A 19,947-nucleotide genomic window follows, 5' to 3' on the forward strand; every position below is an offset into this window, starting at 1 on the left:
TATTTATATTTAAGTATTATATTTAATATGAGGGTTTCCCTCATAGTTCAGTTAGTAAAGAATCTGCCTGCAATGCAGGAGACCCTGGTTGGATTCCTGGGTTGGGAAGATCTGCTGGAGGAGGGATAGGCTACCCACTCCAGTATTCTTGGGCTTCCCTTGTGGCTCAGTTGGTAAAGAATCCGCCTGCAATGCAGGAGACCTGGGTTGGGAAGACCCCCTGGAGAAGGAAAAGCCTACCCACTCCAGCATTCTGGCCTGGAGAATTCCATGGACTAAACAGTCCATGGAGTCGCAAAGGGTTGGACACGCCTGAGCCACTTTCTCTTTCATATTTAATTCACACCTTATTTCACAAAGAATTTGAGGTGGCATACAGTGAAAGTCGAGCTTCAAATAATTTTTTGGTCACTTGCTTGGTCTCTTTATTTTTAAATGCATGAATAATGTTAAATGTGTCCATGAAAGCATTGTTTCATATTTGATATACACAAGGAAAGATTAAAAAATTATACATCACCATTTGTAAATGTATTCTCTTGGCTCCTAATCTGACGTACTTCAACTATTTCAATTTTTAAAACAGCAAGCAGTTCATCAGAAAAGCTCTAAGATACATTATATTCAACTCTAGGGATGTCAAATATTCCATTACATAACACCAGTTGCATCTAACTAGTAACAAGGCAGAGAATGCAGCCATTATGAACACAAAACTAATTCTTTCATGTTTATCTTGCTGGCTAAGATCATGGGAATTAGCAAAATATTTACTTTCTGCACTATGTTCCCATAGACAGTTATACTTGTGATGATACTTGAGCAGTCATAAAGGCCGGCTTGATACTGACACCAGACTTCCTCCTTTTGTTTGCCTTTTAAGAAAGGGTCATTAATAATAGTAATGATTAGCCATCGCAGTCATCACTCAATCCAGACAGGAGGGACAATGGCCCTTACATCAAATCTGACCTGTGACGTAGAAGTCTTCAGGCCTTGCAAGTAAGTCTTGATAAGTCCCTCTGCACAATAGGATTTCCTATTATAAACATCTGTTTTCTCACATGAACCATGTTGAAAATGTTAAAAATAAGTTTCTCTTTCCATATCAGTTTGTACCAGGAATAATCAATCAAAAAGTAAGGCTGAAGGTCCAAATCTCCTTCCTTGACTGATGTAAATTTCCATCTTAACTTTCCCAGAGGATTTCAAATATCAGTACTAGGGAAGGTAACTATTAAGCCCTAAAGAACATAATAAAGCTTTTCTTTTTCAAATAGTAGATGACATCTACTACAGATATTAAAAGCACTTTGAAAGAAAAGAAAAAGTCAGCAAAGATGCTATGCAACATGCCAATATTCTCTCCATTTTCAGGACTGTACACAATCAGGTCCCCAAACCAGTGCTCTGTTGCTCTTTTCTTTAGAGCTTCTTCTGGAATCAGGTAGAACACATGAACATTTACAGTAGAAGAAGTATGAGACAGCCATCTGAAAATGTGCTGCTCCTTCATGTTTTCCTGCCATCTGCTGGACTTCATCTTACAAAATCTTAGTCATCTAAGCTGTTTACTAGGAAAATGAGAAGCAGATTTATACAGAGATTAGGAATGGCAAAAAGGATTCATCCACATAACAACTCCAATTGATAGTAACTACCTGTGTGTATATTCAGTTACTCAGTCATGTCTGACAGTTTGAAACCCTTAGGACTGTAGCCTGCCAGGTTCCTTTGTCTATAGGGTTTTTCAGGCAAGAATATTGGAATGGGTTGCCATGTTCTCCTCCAGGGGATCTTCCAGACTCAGGGATTGAACCTGTGTCTCCTGCATTGCAGGCAGATTCTCTGCTGGCTGCGCCATTGGGGAAGATCATTACCTAGAATGCTGTGTTTAAAAAATTCTGAATCCAGGTGTCAACTCAACAGGAAAGAGTGCATGATGATTATAACATCTACCAAGGCCATATGAAGGGGGTATAGCAGCCCTTGTAGCAGATTCTTGCCTCTTCATTGTGCAAATGCACACATCTCCCCAGACGACTTTCTTGTTCCTAGGAGAATATCTGGTTATTGTGCATATGACCAGGCTGATCCCATAACACCAGAAATAAGGGCTGCTAATGCAAACACCATGGCATAACTATATGTCAGTGGTCTACCCTGCTTTCACTAATTTGTTAAAATATGCTTAAGTTCTTAACTCAACTGACCCTTTCTCTCTTAATTCTCTCTTAATGACTGATAGTGCCATGCAACAGAAACCTCAGGCATGATGGAGATGTTCTATATCTACACTCTCCAGTGTGATAGCCACTCACCACATATGGCTATTGTGCAATTGAAATACAGCTAGTGTGACTGAGAAACTGAAATTTTAATTTTATTTCATTATAATTTACTTAAATTTCAGTTTAAATAGCTACATATGATAAGTGGCTGTCATGTTAGATAGCCAATGGCTGCACAGGGCTAGAATATGCTTCCTTGTAATGCTGAAGTAAATCCACAAAGGATGGGTACTAAGTCTATTTGGTTTCTTAAGGCATGCTCAGTGCCTAGAACAGTACCTGAAACACAGCAGGTCTCAGTAACTGTTCATTGAATGAATAAATGGATAATAAGTGGACTGGATATAAGACTTTTCCTCTTAAACCAATCCTGAGGTATGTGCAATTTTTCAGCTTTTGGCTTCTATGCAGCATCATGGAAGGGAAATGTGTGTGATATCACAATTAAACACTCTCTTAGACTCAAAGAAATAACACATTGACCTAAATAGAGATTGTATTTTTCATAGAGTTTCAAGTAGACAGAGGGTCAGTAGAGGATTTAAATTTAATTTGAGAATTTAAATATTCTGAAATATCTTCACAAAAGTAAGAAAATAAATCATGCTAGAATTTCCCTAATAGGTACTCTGATAGAACATTATTTTAGGCAAAAACCTCTCCATCATCACAGGACGACAGAAGGGATAATACCACATTATCCAATCCACAGATGGAACTGAGTTTAAGAGCTCTTTTTGGAGACACCAAATAGAACATTTACTGTTTTGGTTTTTTTTAAGAGATAGGAAGTATCCCTACAAAAACACATTTGGCATATATAACTTTCAGCACCTTAAAAAAATCATGTATAATAGTCTGCAACACCAGCATTTATTTGCCCCCCGAAAGTATTGAGAAGTGGAAAAAATGGAAAAGTATTAAAAAAGAGACAGATCAGAGAAAACAAAGATTAATTCTTTTCCAAAAGGGATGGCATTTTTTAATACAGAAAATATAGTGCAAAGAACATTATTTTTCATTAGAAAGAATGATTCTAAATATTTTTGCTTTGTGAATCTGAGGCTATTAAGAAGAAAATATTCCAGAGTTGACCATGGCATTTAGCCTGCCTTGTGACACATGCCATCTAAATGACAATACAACAAACCAGTATGCAGTGCTATCTGAACTGTAAATAGAACATCTTCTGAGCACTTTCTCCTACCGCTCACACACTGTGGGGACATCTGACCTTGAACTGAGAGAGAGGCTCTTCTGAAAATGTTGCCCACATGTCTAAAGTTCTCCCCCTCATACATGTACTCTGCCCTCCAACCTCAACCAAACTGTCTAAATTGCATTCAGATTTTTGTGGTATCATAATAACTTCAATATGGGATATATTTTCAACATTCTGGTCAGAGACTCCTTTCTTCCCCACCTCACCCTCCTTCCAAGTTATTTCAGGTTTGCATATTTCATTTTCACATCTCAGCGGGATACCCATCACATAACATTTATTTGTGAGGTCTAAAGGCATAACATGGGGGATTGTGAACTAGCATGTCAAAACCACATACGGCATGCATACGTCTTAAAGAATGAAAAAGGATTCCTTTTTTTCTCAAGATATATAAGCTGTCTCAACAGTATAAGTCCAAAGTGAATACCACAACCTAATTAAAGATGAAGAACATAACAAGCAATACTAAAGTGTCTTTTTTGATCTATTCTTCTCCAAGTTATGTTTTTATCAAATGTCTTGTCTCATTAATGACTTCAACAGACATAACAAGCATACACACCTTCTAATCTCACCAAATTCAGAAGAAAGTTGAAGTAATGTTCTGGGAGGTATGACAGCAGACAATACAGAGACAGGGCAGAAAGTGGCTTTGAGAAGTCCATTCACCGCCTCCGAGCATACTTACATACTCCCAATAAATGCTGTGCTTAAAGATCTCTAGAGTCAGAAATACTATAGTCTCTCTCAAGACTCAATTCCTACATTTGAGAATGTTTATTTCTAGGGACTTCTTCCTGCCCTAACAGCCAGCTTCGGGAGCATGCAAGCTGTATAATTGCATAGGGCCTCACAATCAGTTTAATGCTTTGTTGCCACCATCTTGAAATTCTTAATAATTTTATCTTTGAATTTGTGCTTTGTAAGTGAAGTCTGATGAGACAATGAAGCATGTGTGAGAAGGGAGGATGTGTGTAATATGCATGCCTCCTTCCTCCTTTCCTCGCTTCACATGCAGCCCTGTAGCTCAGAATCCCTGTGGCCCCAGGGTGAGTGGGAGTTCACGGAGACTGGAGGTAAGGAGGAGGAAGGCCTGTTCCATCTGGGCTGATTAAAAGAAGGAACTGACAGTCCCGAGAGGCTTTTCATTTGAACCAGAACTTGCGTGGAATGAAAAAAGAGGCAATAGATGCAAAGAAACAGGAATGACTAAGGAAACTCGCTAGACTCCTGTTACTTCCCTATGTTATTGAATGACTTACACTGAGACGGATAACACAGAAGGAAAGGGTAGGAGAGTGACACAGAGTTCCTCCTCCTTCAGCCCTTCCTTACTCAACAGGAAGCTGAAGGCACGGAATGTTGGAAGATGTGCATAGGTTAAGAAGGGAAATAAAGAAGCTTAAGTTTTGTGCAGTGATTCTATGGCTCTGTAAGAGTGAAATACACATGCATGCAAAAGCCATGAAATACAAATTGTATAACTGTGGTGATTCTTCAAATTTTTCTTTGTTTAGGACAACATACGTAATTAACAAGCAAAAAATATCATGAGAGAGAGAATGCAGAAACTAAAAAAACCATGTTTTTAGTACCTGTTTAAACAGCACGTTAGCTTTTTTTTCCTACTTTCTTGAACAATGGATCTGCATTTTCATTTTACACTTAGCCCCGGACATTGTGCAGATGGCCCTGCCCTGCTTCAGATTCAATCTAGTGCATCTGTTCTGCCAAGTCACTCTTGTTAGTTTCACCCTCATTGCCATTCATTCACCTAACAAATATTGACTGCACTATGGTCAAGCATTGTGCCAGAGAACTGTGCACTAAGAACAGAAAAAATAAGTAAGATATAATCTCTGCCCTCAAGTGTAGTTGAGGAGACAAATCACTATGAAAAGGTAGTAATATCTACCTTGCCTGGCTTTAGTGAAGACTATAAATAACATACTTAAAAAGAAAAAAAAATAATATACTTAAAGTAGACAAACCACTTCCAGTGATGATGAGCACTCTATCCAACTATCTCATTTAATTCTTATCACAACTTACTGGTCAGGTAACATAGTGGTTTCCATCTTACAGCGATAGAAGCAGAGATTTAGATCGGTTAAGAAACTTGACCAGAAGGCCTGTGCCGTTAAGTGGTAGAACCAGGATCTGAGGTCACTCAAGTCTTTTTGACTACTAAATCTGAGTTCATAAGTGATAGTGAGGGCTTTTCCGGTGGCTAAGTGGTAAAGAACCCACCTGCCAATGCAGGAGATACAGATGTAATCCCTGGTCCAGGAAGATCCCACATGCCGAGGAACAGCTAAGCCCGTATGCTACAACTACTGAGCCTGTGTTCTAGGGACCACTACCGCTGAACCCACACTGCACAACCACTGATTCCTGTGAGCTGCAGAGCCTGTGCCCCGCGACAGGAGATGCCTCCACAATGAGAAGCCCATGTGCCGCAACTAGAGAGTGGCCCCTGCTCCCCACAACTGCCGAAAGGTCCATGCAGCAACAAAGACCCAGAACAGCCAAAAATTAATAGATGAACATTTTTTAAGTGATAGCTAGTATTTTATTAATATAATGCTAACCATTCTATTGTTTACTTTCTATTATTACAGTGTATATTTCTAGCTCCTCAAAGGCCTATTTTAGATGTAATTTTATCAACCTAAAAAAATGGGAATGCTAATTTTTTTTCTAATTTCTTTTTACTGCTTTGTTTAGAATATAAAATGTACCTTGATTTCTTTTTTCCACTCTGACAATCCTTTGACCCAACTGGAGAAAATCAGACTCAACTGACAAAGCTTGAGATTTTCAAAATCATGCTCATGACTTTGCTAAAATATAGTATATAAGTTAAAAACATGTCTTTGGAAGCAGAGAGACTTTGATACAAACTCTACTACCCACAAGCATCAGAAAGCCTAAATTTTCTCAAAATTTAGGCTCTCAAAACCTAAATTTTCCCATATGTAAAATGGTGATGAAAACATATTATAGGTCCATGTTTAAGATTAAATGAGATAATCCTTGTAAAACACTTAAAATGTGGGACCAAAATTTCAGTTTTAGTACTATTATCTTTAGTACCATGTTTTCACATGAGTTTAAAAATGGATATGAAATGACTTTTTTCTTGAAATGGTTTCCTCCATTTCAAAATACAAAAAAAAATAAGTTCAAGGGTCTCTAATTTCCAAGTATGTTATTTCATTGTAAATAAAAGCATGCAATAATGGCATTTGGTGGTCATGTACCTCAATGGTTCAAGGCAACTAAGATATTCTGTTTATATTATCCTTCACCAAAAACTCCAAATACATATGCCAATTTTTCCCCTTTTTGTTCTAAACTGCCTATTCATAGGATCAAGAATAAAAGAGTTTATAAATTACATATAAAGAACTATGTATTAAAAAAAAGAACTTTATAAATGTAACAAAGTACCCCTGCAATTCAGCAAGGCTATCTCAGTTCTCTCTCTCTTAAAGTGACACTTACATTTAAGAACACTGAGCAAATAAAATGGCTGAACTGTTTTCCCTGGCGGAAAAGGAAAGGGTTAGCTAATCTGAAGGCTTCCTGCCATCACTCTGGTGGTCAAATGACTACTTCCCTGGCTCCTAAGTGACTGAAGAACATATTAAAAAAAAAAAAATAGACTGGATACCACATAAAAATGGACCATATACCTATTTTTTAAATATCTCTAGAAAAAAAAAAAAAGGCCTTTACTTGACATTATGGTTTGAAGAAAAGGAAAACAGAATTTGGATAAAAACAAAACAAAACAAAACCAAGCTTTCATTTGATACCTTAAAAAACACGATAGCCATGTGGTCTCTTTATAAAACCACAATCTTTCCAATAACGCTGGCTGTTACCACTGCAGGCCTGTGGGTCCTTACCAATTCCTGAGTGTCCTGCTGCAGTGGCAGAAATGCCGCTTCCAGAATAGCAATCTGGTCCGCGCTGAGCTTCTGCCACAGCCCGATCAGCAGAATCACCAAATGGGTGGCACTTTTCAGCCTGGTGAATGACTGGAACAGATTGTCTTGGTTTTCCTCTACTGCATCTGCTAGAGCGATTACCTGTAGAAATTACAAACTTCAGTTAGGGATAATTTCACAATTCTTGAGCCCTCAACAAATTACATTTGGCACACTCTTATTTTTCTTTAAAACAACTTGATGAACTTTGTCTTCCACAAACACAAGGTATGTTGAGTAATAAAAGTTATCATTCATCTTTCGCTTCCTTCTTTAAAAAAAAGTACCCAAAGTAATTCCAAATCCATATGGCCAAGAGATGAAAATATCCATGAAATCATCTTAATGGGAACATTGTTCAGTGTCTACCTCAACACTGATTCACTTTCTACGGTGTATGATAATAGTACATGATAATATAAGAAGCCTCTAACACAGTTATTACAGCGTTTACTAGTAGTGACTACTGAGACTGATCGATTTAAAAAATTCTTATCAGAGTAGCTGCATTTACCTTGGGATTTAAAATAATAACTTGATTTTACCCTTTTCAGAAAGTAACTGTCTTCCTCTATTATTTTTTATATGTTACATGGTGTTGGAATAGCCAATATTTCTTGATTACATTTAAAAAGGAGACAATTTTCAAACATTTGACCAGTCAAGCAATGTCATTTTTAACACAAATGTCAGGTACCAGCCCACAGGGACCTGAAAGAAAAAAAAAAAAAATGTTCGGGGTGTATTAGCTTTACAATGCCAAATCTACTTAGGATAAAATTGGCAGGAGTGAACAGAATTGGTTTTTTTTTTCTTCTTCATCCTCTTGAATAATCCTGTGGAAAAAAGAACTAAAGTAACAACTGGATAGAACACTGAAGACTGCCCATTGGTGTTTTATTTTATTTTAATGTCTTGGTGAATTTTGTGCTCATTAAAAGTAATGAACTGACTGGCCCAGAGGCTCAAGTCGTCTGACAGCCCCCAGAACAGGAATAGCAAAAGCCAAGGTATTGTAAGCTCCTTTCTACAAGTCCCCATCAGCTCAAGGGACTAGAGCTCAGATGAGTTTCAGAAGTCTAATGTAGATGACCCATTTGGTGATATTTCATGGCTTACTGACACTGGCCCAAAGGGCCTATTTTAAAAAATCATCATTCAGACAAATACAGTCTGCAGCTGTGTGGTCTCCCAAATTCCATGTAGGAGAAAGGCTAGAGGGGGACAGTCCTTACAGCATCTTTGAGGCACTGGAAAAGAGATGTAGGTTAGAGAAAGACAAAGCACCCCGAAGGCCCTTGCCTGACAAAGCCAAACAAACCAGGATTCTTTGCCACTTGGTTGAGGGCTTGCAGGAGTTATGAAAGGCAGTCACACATCACATTCAGCTCTCTAGGGAGCCCTGGGAGTTTGGACCAAGGTCAGCATTAACAATAAAGCACACTGCTTACTGGGTGCCTACTACTGTGCTACTTCTCATTGGCTTTTGAAAGTACATGATATGCTATAACCCATGAGGATCTTATAATTTGTTGGATAGAAAACATACATACACAACCAATTAGTGGAAAGAAGCATTCCGGCAATAACGTCCTAATTGTGCAGAACAGAAAGTAAAGTGCAAAAGAAGCTAGCTAAGGGACAGATTACTGTGGGCCAGAGTTAATATCCCTGGAGCCTCTTTAACTCAAACGAGGCTTGGAACTCATCCCTTCCCCATTACTTCAAGAAGTCCCTGCAAAGAGATGGAGAGGCCACTTTCCTTAAACCAAAACACCTGGAGTCATCTGCTTCCCCCACCTTCACCATGATTACAATGAACTTCTGTCAGAGTCTAATTTCTTTTTCTTCTTGTGAATGGCACTAATAAAGCTTCATTGTGGGCGCCATCATATCAATATTATGACACAGATGCTTTCTGTCAATAAGTCCAAATCACACAAAGATCAAGGTGATAAACACCTCCTGAGTGCCAGGCATGTGCAAGAATCTGCAGGAAGTGCTACAGGGAATTCAATGGCAACAGAGAGAACTCCATCTTCAAAGAGTTTGTAATGGAGAAAGGAAATTAAACCAGGTCAAGGAGGCAAACATCGACAACATAGGGAAGGCCCAGTAGACTATTAAGGAGGAGAATGCCACTAATGTTATGATTATTACATTAACAACAATCCCTCCAATTAATTTGGCATGAGCTGTATGCCAAGCAACCTGCTCTGTGCCACACAGGTATCAGCGCCTTCAATCCTCACATCTCCACTGAGACTTAGTTGGCAAGATCTCCATTTTATGGATGAGGCCCCTGAAGCTCGGCAGATGTAAGGAATGTGCCCAATACTGTACAAAGGGTGTGTCTACTGCGCCTGTGCTTAAAAGGGCTCCACCCTTGGTTTAAGTCCCTGCTGTCTCTGTCTTAAAATTCTTAACCATTTTATTTTTGAATCTGTGCTTTTTAAGTGAAGTCCAGAGGATAATGGAGCATGCACATGATCAGAGGAGATATGCTCACTGACTCAGAGAGTTTAACGCTCTTATATTTGCATTTTAAACTGCCATCACACAATATAAAGATTCCTCATAAAATTCATGCTAACAATTTAAAATTTTAATTTTTCCTTACTTGGAATGACATTAAATAGAAACTCAAAACACCACCAGAAGGTGTGAGAGACCACTGAAGAAAGGAAAGATCTTTATATCTTAGTAGCTGTTTTAACAGCACTTTCTTCTACCTTTTAACAAGGGCCCTGCATTTTCATTGTGCACTGAGAAGTGCAATTTAAGTAGCCAGTTTGACCATCACATAGTAAATGAGAGACCTCCATTCAAAGTTGGAGACTCTAAAGTCTGCATGAGATCCGAAGCACCTTATAGGTTCAGAGAAGTGCCTAACTACCAGTGAATGCGGAGGGCCTTGGGAAGCAAAAGATAGAAGAAGAATCAGACACCACGGGCTCAGCCAGCTCCTATAGGTTCAGGAGAAAGGACTGATTATTCAATTTTCAGGAATTTTGTGAGCCAGGTGTTAAATATGGCCATTACTAAAAATTAAATTATAGACACTTTGGCAAGTTACAGGAAAACAAAAGTAATAGTCAAAATGCATTACTTTCTAATTATTTTACTATTATCTAGGCCCTTGAGATTATTTATGTTGCTTGCATTTGTATGTTGGAAACACTCTGCAATGGGGGCGGGGGGTGGGGATTAATGCCCAGTTCTTCCCCACTCCATATTCAGTGACCTCACACTAGAAGCTTGAAATCAGCCTTGGTGGAAGTATTTACAACATGCAAATCAACAAATGTTATAAAGTTAGGCTTCCCACCCACCCTGCTCCTCGCAGACAGCCAGTTGTTAAATAGTTACTGGCATGCCACTGAGAAGACGTGCCTGAAATTTGTCCTCAAGAACAGATACTGGATAAAGGGGCTTTAAAAGGAAAGGAAACAACCTGAGCAAATGCATTAAAACACAAACGTAGAGGCTGCTTGTTTAGCAAGGAACAAATATTCCAGTTTGGGAAGAGCATTTGATGAGACAAAAAAGATCATCTGGGCAACCGTCGCAGAGGAAGCAAAATGTCAAGGTGAAGAGTGTGCAGGTACTGGGAAGCCACAAAGTATTCTGAGTGTGGGCATTATCTCACGGAGACAGTGCACTAAGTAGCCACTGGATCGTAGCAAACATTTAGGGCATTTGCTGGGACTTAAGTGAGGCTTTTATGCACGTTCCTTACTATCAAGGGAAAATTCTTACTAAGTGTAACAGCATGTCAGTTCGTGGACCCACCCAACTTGCTAAACACAGCTGTGGTGGAAGAATGACTTCTCAGTGAGACAGCAGCCCAAGCCACAGGATCTTTCCTGAGCAAGACCCAAAATACATCAATCCCAGAGAAGCATCATTTCTCTATGTTTCAGTCTCACTGGATATATTTCTGTGCCATTGTGGAAAGAGTCCGCTATCCCCAAATGGTCACAGAAATTGGAAAGAAATGGGATAAACAATTCCTTATGTAAATTACCCCCAAGGAAAATCTTCCTGACCTGCTGGCCAGCATGAAATACTAAACAGATCTCCATGTTCTCAATTTAGTCTTACACATAACAGCCAAGTTTACTCTGTGCTCCACGAGAGCCAAATGAATTTAGCAGAATTAACGTAGTAAAAGGGGATGGAAAAACTAGACCCACCAAAATTTAGATCTGTCTGACCAGGGCCTAGAGGATCTTACAGCTCACCTGGAACTGAGAAATGAGGCCAACCAGCTGCTGGGGCTTACATTTGAGGGAGAGTGATTTTTCAGGACCCATCACTGACTGTACAAGATGTGTGTTCCCTGGTGTTCGACAGAACTACAGAAAGGAAGGGGTTTAGGAAACAATGAACGCTAATGATTTCAAGCACAATGTGTTGATGGCCTTTGTTTTGCTTTTTCAAATTGACGGATTCCAAATAAAATGGAGACCCCAAAGGACATCTCTGTCCAACTGCCATATCAGTTGATGCCAAAGTAATGAGGCAGAGGTCCAGGGAGCTGCTTGCAGGAAAACGCTCAACTCATAAAGTGAGTGTGAAATTAATCCCAAATACTTTTAGCTGCCAAGATAGGCTCTAAAATTGGTTACAGGAAAGCAGCAGCAGCAACAGCAGAGTAGACATGAATCATACTATGTGAACACAGACTTGTCCAATTTCTCCACCTAAACTTACCATCAAATCTGCCTCCAAATCTCATGTGTGGCATGTAGAACCCCATTACACTGCTGTTTAGCTGTCATTTACTGAACCTCAACTGTGGGTCAGGCACTGGGCTAGTGCGGTTATACTGAGGTTATCATTTGGTCCTCATAATTACCCTCTGAGACCAAAATCATCGATCCTATCCCAGATGAGGAAACAGAAGCTTAGAGCTCTGATGAACTTAATACTGAGAGGAGCACACTGCCTGTGGTCATGAACCAGGACGGGAAAGACAGGGATATTAATCCTATCTTTGGATTCCCCCGGTTGGATGACCTTTTTTCTGCCCTGGTACACAAATGTATACAGTTGGCTCCACAAAATAATCCAGTGGGTTCTTATCCCGATAATCAAATAAAGACATGAGGAAAAACACGACTAATACATTGCAGCAGTAACAGTATATGTGGGCTTCCCAGGTAGCACTAGTGGTAAAGAATTCACTTGCCAGTGCAGAGACACAGATTCAATCCCTGGGTCAGGAAGATGCCCTGGAGGAGGGCATGGCAATGCACTCCAGTATTCTTGCCTGGAGAATCCCATGGACAGAGGAGCCTGGCAGGCTATAGTCCATAGGGTTGCACAGAGTCAGACACAATTGAAGTGACCTAGCATACACACATGTACTTTAGTTAGGATTTCCCATTACTGGGGCTTTTAACATAGGTTGAAATTTCCAGGTTGCCTTCTGCCCAAAATTACAGTACAAAGGAAATCAATTCACACAGTGTAAAGGATGGGAAGTTAACACAGTATGATTTTTTTCTCTTAACAAAGGGAATTTAATCATATTCTATATAGCTCAAATTATGAAGACTTTAGAAAACAGCTATATCCTAGGCCTGTTCCTTTAGGGAAGTTATTTTTAAAAAGGAATGATGGATTGATTTTCTAAAAATCATATAGTACAATGTTTTCAGTGGTCTGAGCAAGTTGATGGTATGTAATAATAATTGTCAACATTGATTTAGGGTCTTCAGGAGCCAGGCACTATGCTAAATCTCTTTACAGGGATTCTCTCATTTCACTCTCAGAACGATTCTGTAAGGTAGATATTAATACTGCGTGTGTGTGTGCTAAGTCGCTGCAGTCATGTCCGACTCTGTGTGACCCTACGGACTTGTAGCCTGCCAGTCTCCTCTGTCCATAGGATTCTCCAGGCAAGAATACTGGAGTGGGTTGCCATGCCTTCCTTCAGGGAATCTTCCTGATTCAGGGATCGAACTTGCCCCTCTTAAGTCTGCTGGATTGGCAGGCAGGTTTTTTTATTTTGTTTTGATTTTAACCGCTAGCACTACCTATCCTCATTTAAAAAACTAAGGAGACAGAATTACAGAAAGGGTCAAGCAGTGATTAAGTGAGGGAGCCAGAAATCACACCCAAGCAATCTGACCCAAGAAACGTCACCAAGTAACATTGCCTGCATTAACTTTCTGCCTGCACATTAGTTTCATCATAGGCAATATGTGGAACAAATTCTATCAGAAGTTTCCCAATGGGAGGTTTCAGCTTTACTGGCCCTTCAATAACCTATACGAATTAAGATAGGCTTATTTTAATAAGAGGTCAGCATGGATGAATGAGTTAGGAAAACGGAGTTTTCCTATGATATGGATGAGTTTATACATCCCCCAGGGCAGAATGCAACAGGCTGTGCTGGAATAGGCAATGGCCTGGGAGCCAAGAAGACAGAGCTTCTAGTCCTGGCTTCCCTACTAAATAGCTTAGGTCAGTGTTCAATGTACTTCCCTTTCCGGGGCTCTAGTTTCATCACCTTCAAAATGTAGGGGTGGGAAATATGATCTCTCACATCCATCACAGCTGTGTCAGATGCAAAAACTTTTAAATTACTTTTGGATAATTTATTTTGAACTATCCATGCTTCTGCCCCATTTATCGATTCACTTCTTCCCCTCTATTTGTACCCATTCTGAGCTTTTCATTGAATGGTTGTTGCTTTGCAGCTTTTATTTATAAAATGGAGTAGGAAATGGCAACCCACTCCAGTATTCTTGACTGGAAAATTATATGGACAGAGGAGCCTGGCCATGGGATCACAAAGAGTTGGACATGACTGAGCAAAGTACACACACATCTATAAAATATCAGTAAGAATGTTTTTCTTTGACTAATTCATAGGATTATGATAATTAAATGAGAGAAGTAAAAAGATGAGCAATACCGAGCATTGGCAAGGATATGGAGAAACGGGAACCCTCATATCTTACTAGTGGGAATATGATACAGTCACCCTGGAAAACAATTGGCAGTTCCTCAAAAGTTAAACACTGAGTTACTCTATGACCTAGCAATGCCACTTCTAGGTTTATGCCCAAGAGAACTGAAAATATATGTCCACTAAAAAAACTTGTTCACAAATATTTGTAGAAGCATTATTTATAATAGCCCAAAGAAAGAAACAAACCAAATGTCCATCAACTGATAAGTAAATAAATTAAATGTGGCATATCAGTATAATGGACTATTATTCAGGCATAAAAAGAAAAGGAGTATTTACACATGCTACTATATGAATAAACCTTAAAAATATTATGCTGAGTTAAAGAAGACAGTCTTTTCTGTGTGTGATGATCTTACACTATTCATGTTGTATTATTCCACTTATATGAAATGTCCAGAATGGGCAAATCTATAAACATAGTCAGCAGGTTGGACATTGCTTAGGGCTGAGGGGTAGGAGGTGGACAGGAGGAAATGGCAAGTAACTGCTCATGGTTTCTTTTAGGGAGGATGAAAATGTCCTAAATAGACTGTGGTGACAGCTGTAGAACCCCTTGAATATGCTAAAAATCATTAAGTTGTCCACTTTAACTGGGCGAATTGTATATATGTAAACTATATCTCAATAAACTTATTAAAAATGAATTAAAGTACTATGAAAGCATAATTCATAAAAGGCATAAATTAACAAAAATAAAGGCATTTATTTAAGATACAATTTTGATATATTAATGGATATATTTTAATATATAAAGGATATATATTAATATATATAACAATTTTGATATATTAATGCAACTAGGACTTAACAGTATTCTAGATGACAGATGATCATATGAATTTGGAGTCTATCAGAACTAAGCCTGAATGCTGGTAATGCTTACTTACTAGCTATACAACCTCAGGCTAGTTACCTCTCTCAGACTTAGTTTGCTCACCTAAAATAACATTCCTGGTTACTATTTCTTAACATTTCACACCGTTAAGGGCTTCTCTCAGTTTAATAACACCTGGTAAATTCTACTTTTACTGTTAGATTAACCATGACATTGAGAAAGGAAGAACTTTCTCCTGGTACTTGAGGCCCACTCCCAACCACTGCCACCTGAAGTGGTGGGGGACAGCTGGTCACTCTGCAGTGTTCCCTTGGCCCGCTGTGTGTGGTCACTCAATGGGACAGTGCTCATTCTATGGCCAAGTTTAATCAAGTTTCAAAACAAAATGTCATGAGACCCTGTTTCAATATATTACTACAAGCTATGTAAGTTACATGTATTAGATTCCCTTTTTGATTTCCAGAGCAATTCTATTAAAATACACACACACTGACACTCAACTTTGCCTGACATGACTTGTTCTCTAGAAATCCTCTGAGACTTGTTAATCAGAGAGCTAAACATTGCTTGATTTTCCTTTGTATCTTACTGAAAATGCTAGAAAATTTGGTGATGTGAATAAAATGTTTATGAAGTTACATTATGAGAAAGCAAAGAGAAAACAAAACTTAGACTTGGCCCAGAAAATTCCAGTATAAAAAAGAGCAAATGATAAATCTCCAACTTGCCATCAATTTTCCAATACTCAGTACACAGTGGGTGTCCCGTAAATGCTGGTTGAACTTGTGAACCTCAAAATCAGTCCACCTAAAAACCCAGCACAACTAGGAGCCACACTAAACTAACTCTTAAATCCTAGACACACTCAATCAGGCACTGTCAGGCTCCCAATTTGAATGGAACGCAAGTGATGTCACATGGAAACAACAGACCTACCTCAATATATCTGTCATCTACTTGAAAAAAAAATCTCTCCAGTTCACCTTAGTCACAGCTGCCTAACCGCCAAGCTACAGACAGCTCTAATGACTACTGAAATGAATTTATTCATCACATGGCTGCCCTTTGGTTAGAAAGACATTCTAAATCTAGGAAAGACTTGGAAGCAGGCAAGAAATAGGGCATGCTTCCTACTCAACTGTTATTCATGGTGGCATTTGCTATGGACTCTGACATAGCAGAGGCAATAAGGAAGAAGAAAAAGTGTACCAGGTCTAAACTTATACTTTGGCTAAAAAGATCCAATTTGTATCCAAAAAGAATTATTCTTTTACCAAAAACAATGAAATAAGGTTCAAACTGAAGAGATGATTTAAATGCTAGACAAGCATACAGAAGTGTATGTGCTAAACTTTTAACTAGATAAAAGAGAACTCTGGGTTTTTACTTTAGAGGCATAGCAAGAATCTAATTCTTAGCTACTTTTGCTACTATGTTATTTTGTATAAATGGGATGGGGGACTGGATTACATTCTATTGTACCTCACATGAAGTAAAAACCTAAGATTTCCCTATAACATGCATTTAGCTGAAACTTCTAAACCAAGCCCAGGATTAGAATACATTTATAACCATGCTACCATTTTGGGTAGCTATTAAAACAATGGAGAAAGTGTATCCATTCAGTACAAAAACTTCAGTTGCACAAGTTATTTATCTTAATAAAAAGAGGCCTGCTAATTGCCTATATCACCTATGCTTTGGAACGGAAAGCTATGATCTTTGTGACTCTTTGAAGCCATGATGGTTTTTCTGGTTTAGGATTATAATGTTCCGTGACACCAATCTACACTTGCAAATGCCTTGAGAATTCATATAAAACTGGTTTTAGAAAAGCAAATTATCCCTGAGAAATTTCTTTATACTATGTACTGTAGAACCACTCCTCCCCCCACCTTTTTTTTTTTTCTTTTTTAATGATCTGCCTAGAAGAATATAAAAGGTAGACAGTGCTGGAATATAGACTTTGGCTGGGACTTTTAAAATACATACCATTGATACATAAAAATGTTAAATAAAAAAGACAATAAATCATTTATAAGTGACATAGAGACAAATTTTGCTATTTCTGCAAAGTTTATTCAGCAAACAGACATGTAACTTAATCAGCTGAAGGGAAACTAATTCTAATGCTTGGCTAATATAATGCTAAACCTACAACTGATCTCAAACTTGATTACCGTTTGTACCACCCCCTTCCACACCAGGTGACCAAATTTTTACCCTTTTCCATAAAATTATCTACTTATAGCCAAGTGAAACCTCAATTTGAAAAATAATAATTAATGAACTCAAGTTGTAAAAAGAATGAATGCTCTCCAGACCACTCATTGAACAGATCGCGGTTAAAGCTGGAATCTATGGCTGGCAATGTCAGAGCTCATTTTACAAACTCTGAAGAATGCCACAGTTATCACTGTCCAAAAACAACATCCACAAGGTCTGATCTGAATAGTTCCTAAGTTTAGAATGTTTCAGGCCACATTCTTACACGCAGACATGTCAGTAATTATGCAGCCACCCACACAGCCTCGAGTACCATCTCCAATGAGGGGAAATGGTGGATAGAGGAGCAGTTGGCAGGTGTTGTAAGAGCATTCCTTAGGAAATGCTAAGACACATTAGTAAGTGTGATCAATTAAGACATGCTGATGATCCACCCAAAGGCAAAAGGAAAGACTGGAGACCCCAACAGCGCCAATGATGCTACCGATCACTTCCTTGGTTCCAGAAATTGAGAAGTGAACATAATATGTTCACAATAAAGTGAAACTATTGAGCTTTCTTTTAAAACATCTGCTTTTTCAAAGAGTCTATTTCTCTTGAACCTGTGGATTTTAATTAACTTTGCTTTTTTTTTTTGATAAAATACAGTTATACCACTACTATCCGGTAGTACTTTGACAAGACATACAGATGTCTAGATGCCTCAGACAACATGGAAATAAGACCAAAGGCAATGAAAGGAGCTGCCTGGTTTCATATGAAGTAAAACTAAGGTAAACTGTGGGCATGACTACAATCACAGGCTACAGGGACATTAGAATTGCAGGTGGCCTTGCTGAAGATATGTTGTGCCTGACATCTACTGTTCTGTAAACTCCTTCAGATCAGAGACTATTTTATGGTTTGCTGTACCCTTCCCAAGAGTGTGTCTCTGGTTCATAGCAGGCCCTCAATGCATGTTGGTTGTACTTAAGTAAATTTAAATGCCCAAGATCTCAGCCACACAAGTGTCCATTAAGATGGCAATTTATAGGAATTGCCTTGGCAATGGAAGTCTATCCCTACATAGGTGAAAAAAAACAAAACTTACCATTTTAAAAAAGTTTTTATAGGCTTTGTTATTTACTGGGTCTACCACAGGCAATAAATAACTAGGCTCTGAATTCAAGCCTTCTACACATTAGTATTAATGTTATATTACAATGAATTACTAAATTCTTTCAAGTCTTCACTGCTCAATTTATGTGGTGAGTGTTACAAAGTCTGTAATTTAACTTTAAAATACAGCATCATAGACAAGGTCATGGGATGAGAGCATGTGAATCAGCTTAAGCTACACTCTAGAGCAGAGTTTCTCAAACTCCTCATTAATGATATTTGGGGCCAGATGATTCTTTGATACAGGGAGCTGCCCTGGACACTGCTAGAAATTTAGTAGCATCCATGGACTCTACACATTAGATGTCAATAGCATGCTTCCTCTAGTTGTAACAAGCAAATATGTCTCCAGACATTGCCAAATGTCTCTTTGGTAGCAAAATCATCCTGATTGAGAACTGTGGCTCAACAGTTTGGGTTTGGACTCAAAATAATCATCTCAATCAGAAGCAAAGCCCACAAGTCAGAGCGGTCTACCGTAAACATTTAGGTTACTGATGTCTCTAGAAACACTGCAGACTTTTTAATTACCATAAATGAATGTCAGGAATGAGTTTTGATTAGTGCAATCAAAGGTTTGATAATCAGCATTATGAATGCTAAATTAGATACATTGACAAAACAGTATGAATAGTATTTTGAATAGTATTTAAGATAAGTAAATTAGCTGAATATTTTTACACTCATACTCTTCTTTCGGAGAAGGCAATGGCAACCCACTCCAGTACTCTTGCCTGGAAAATCCCATAGAAGGAGCCTGGGAGACTGCAGTCCGTGGGGTCACAAAGAGTCGGACATGACTGAGTGACTTCACTTTTACTTTTCACTTTCACGCATTAGGAAAGGTAATGGCAACCCACTCCAGTGTTCTTGCCTGGAGAATCCCAGGGACAGGGGAGCCTGGTGGGCTGCCGTCTATGGGGTTGCACAGAGTCAGACACGACTGAAGTGACCTAGCAGCAGCAGCAGCAGCATACTCTTCTTTGCATGAACAGAATATAAGAATCCAGGAAGACCCTGAAGGGATATGGTCCAAAGTCTTGAGCCTAAATGATCCTGTGTCTTGCCTTTGAAGCAGAAGATTTCTAGCTGTCTGATGCCTATTGTGAGGATAAATGGATCCTGCTTTGGATTACTGTCTTATCTGCCTCAAGTGAACCTTTCCAGGAAGGTGATATTCTAGTGTCTAAAAGATACAAAGATGAGCCTCCCCAAGTCTGCAGAATGAA

At 38.8% G+C, this 19,947-nt stretch overlaps 1 protein-coding gene across 3 annotated transcripts in view; it reads right to left on the reverse strand.

Moving 5' to 3' along the window:
* Positions 1 to 19,947, reverse strand: part of BBS9 (Bardet-Biedl syndrome 9) — a 461,674-nt gene that overhangs the window by 73,956 nt on the left and 367,771 nt on the right. For all 3 annotated transcript variants that reach the window (XM_043463234.1, XM_043463233.1, XM_043463231.1), the window contains one exon: positions 7,431 to 7,613. In XM_043463234.1, the coding sequence (XP_043319169.1) occupies positions 7,431 to 7,613 (183 nt within the window). The remainder of the gene's footprint in view (positions 1 to 7,430; positions 7,614 to 19,947) is intronic.

Source organism: Cervus canadensis, chromosome 3 (assembly GCF_019320065.1).
Source record: "Cervus canadensis isolate Bull #8, Minnesota chromosome 3, ASM1932006v1, whole genome shotgun sequence".
NCBI lineage: Eukaryota > Metazoa > Chordata > Mammalia > Artiodactyla > Cervidae > Cervus > Cervus canadensis.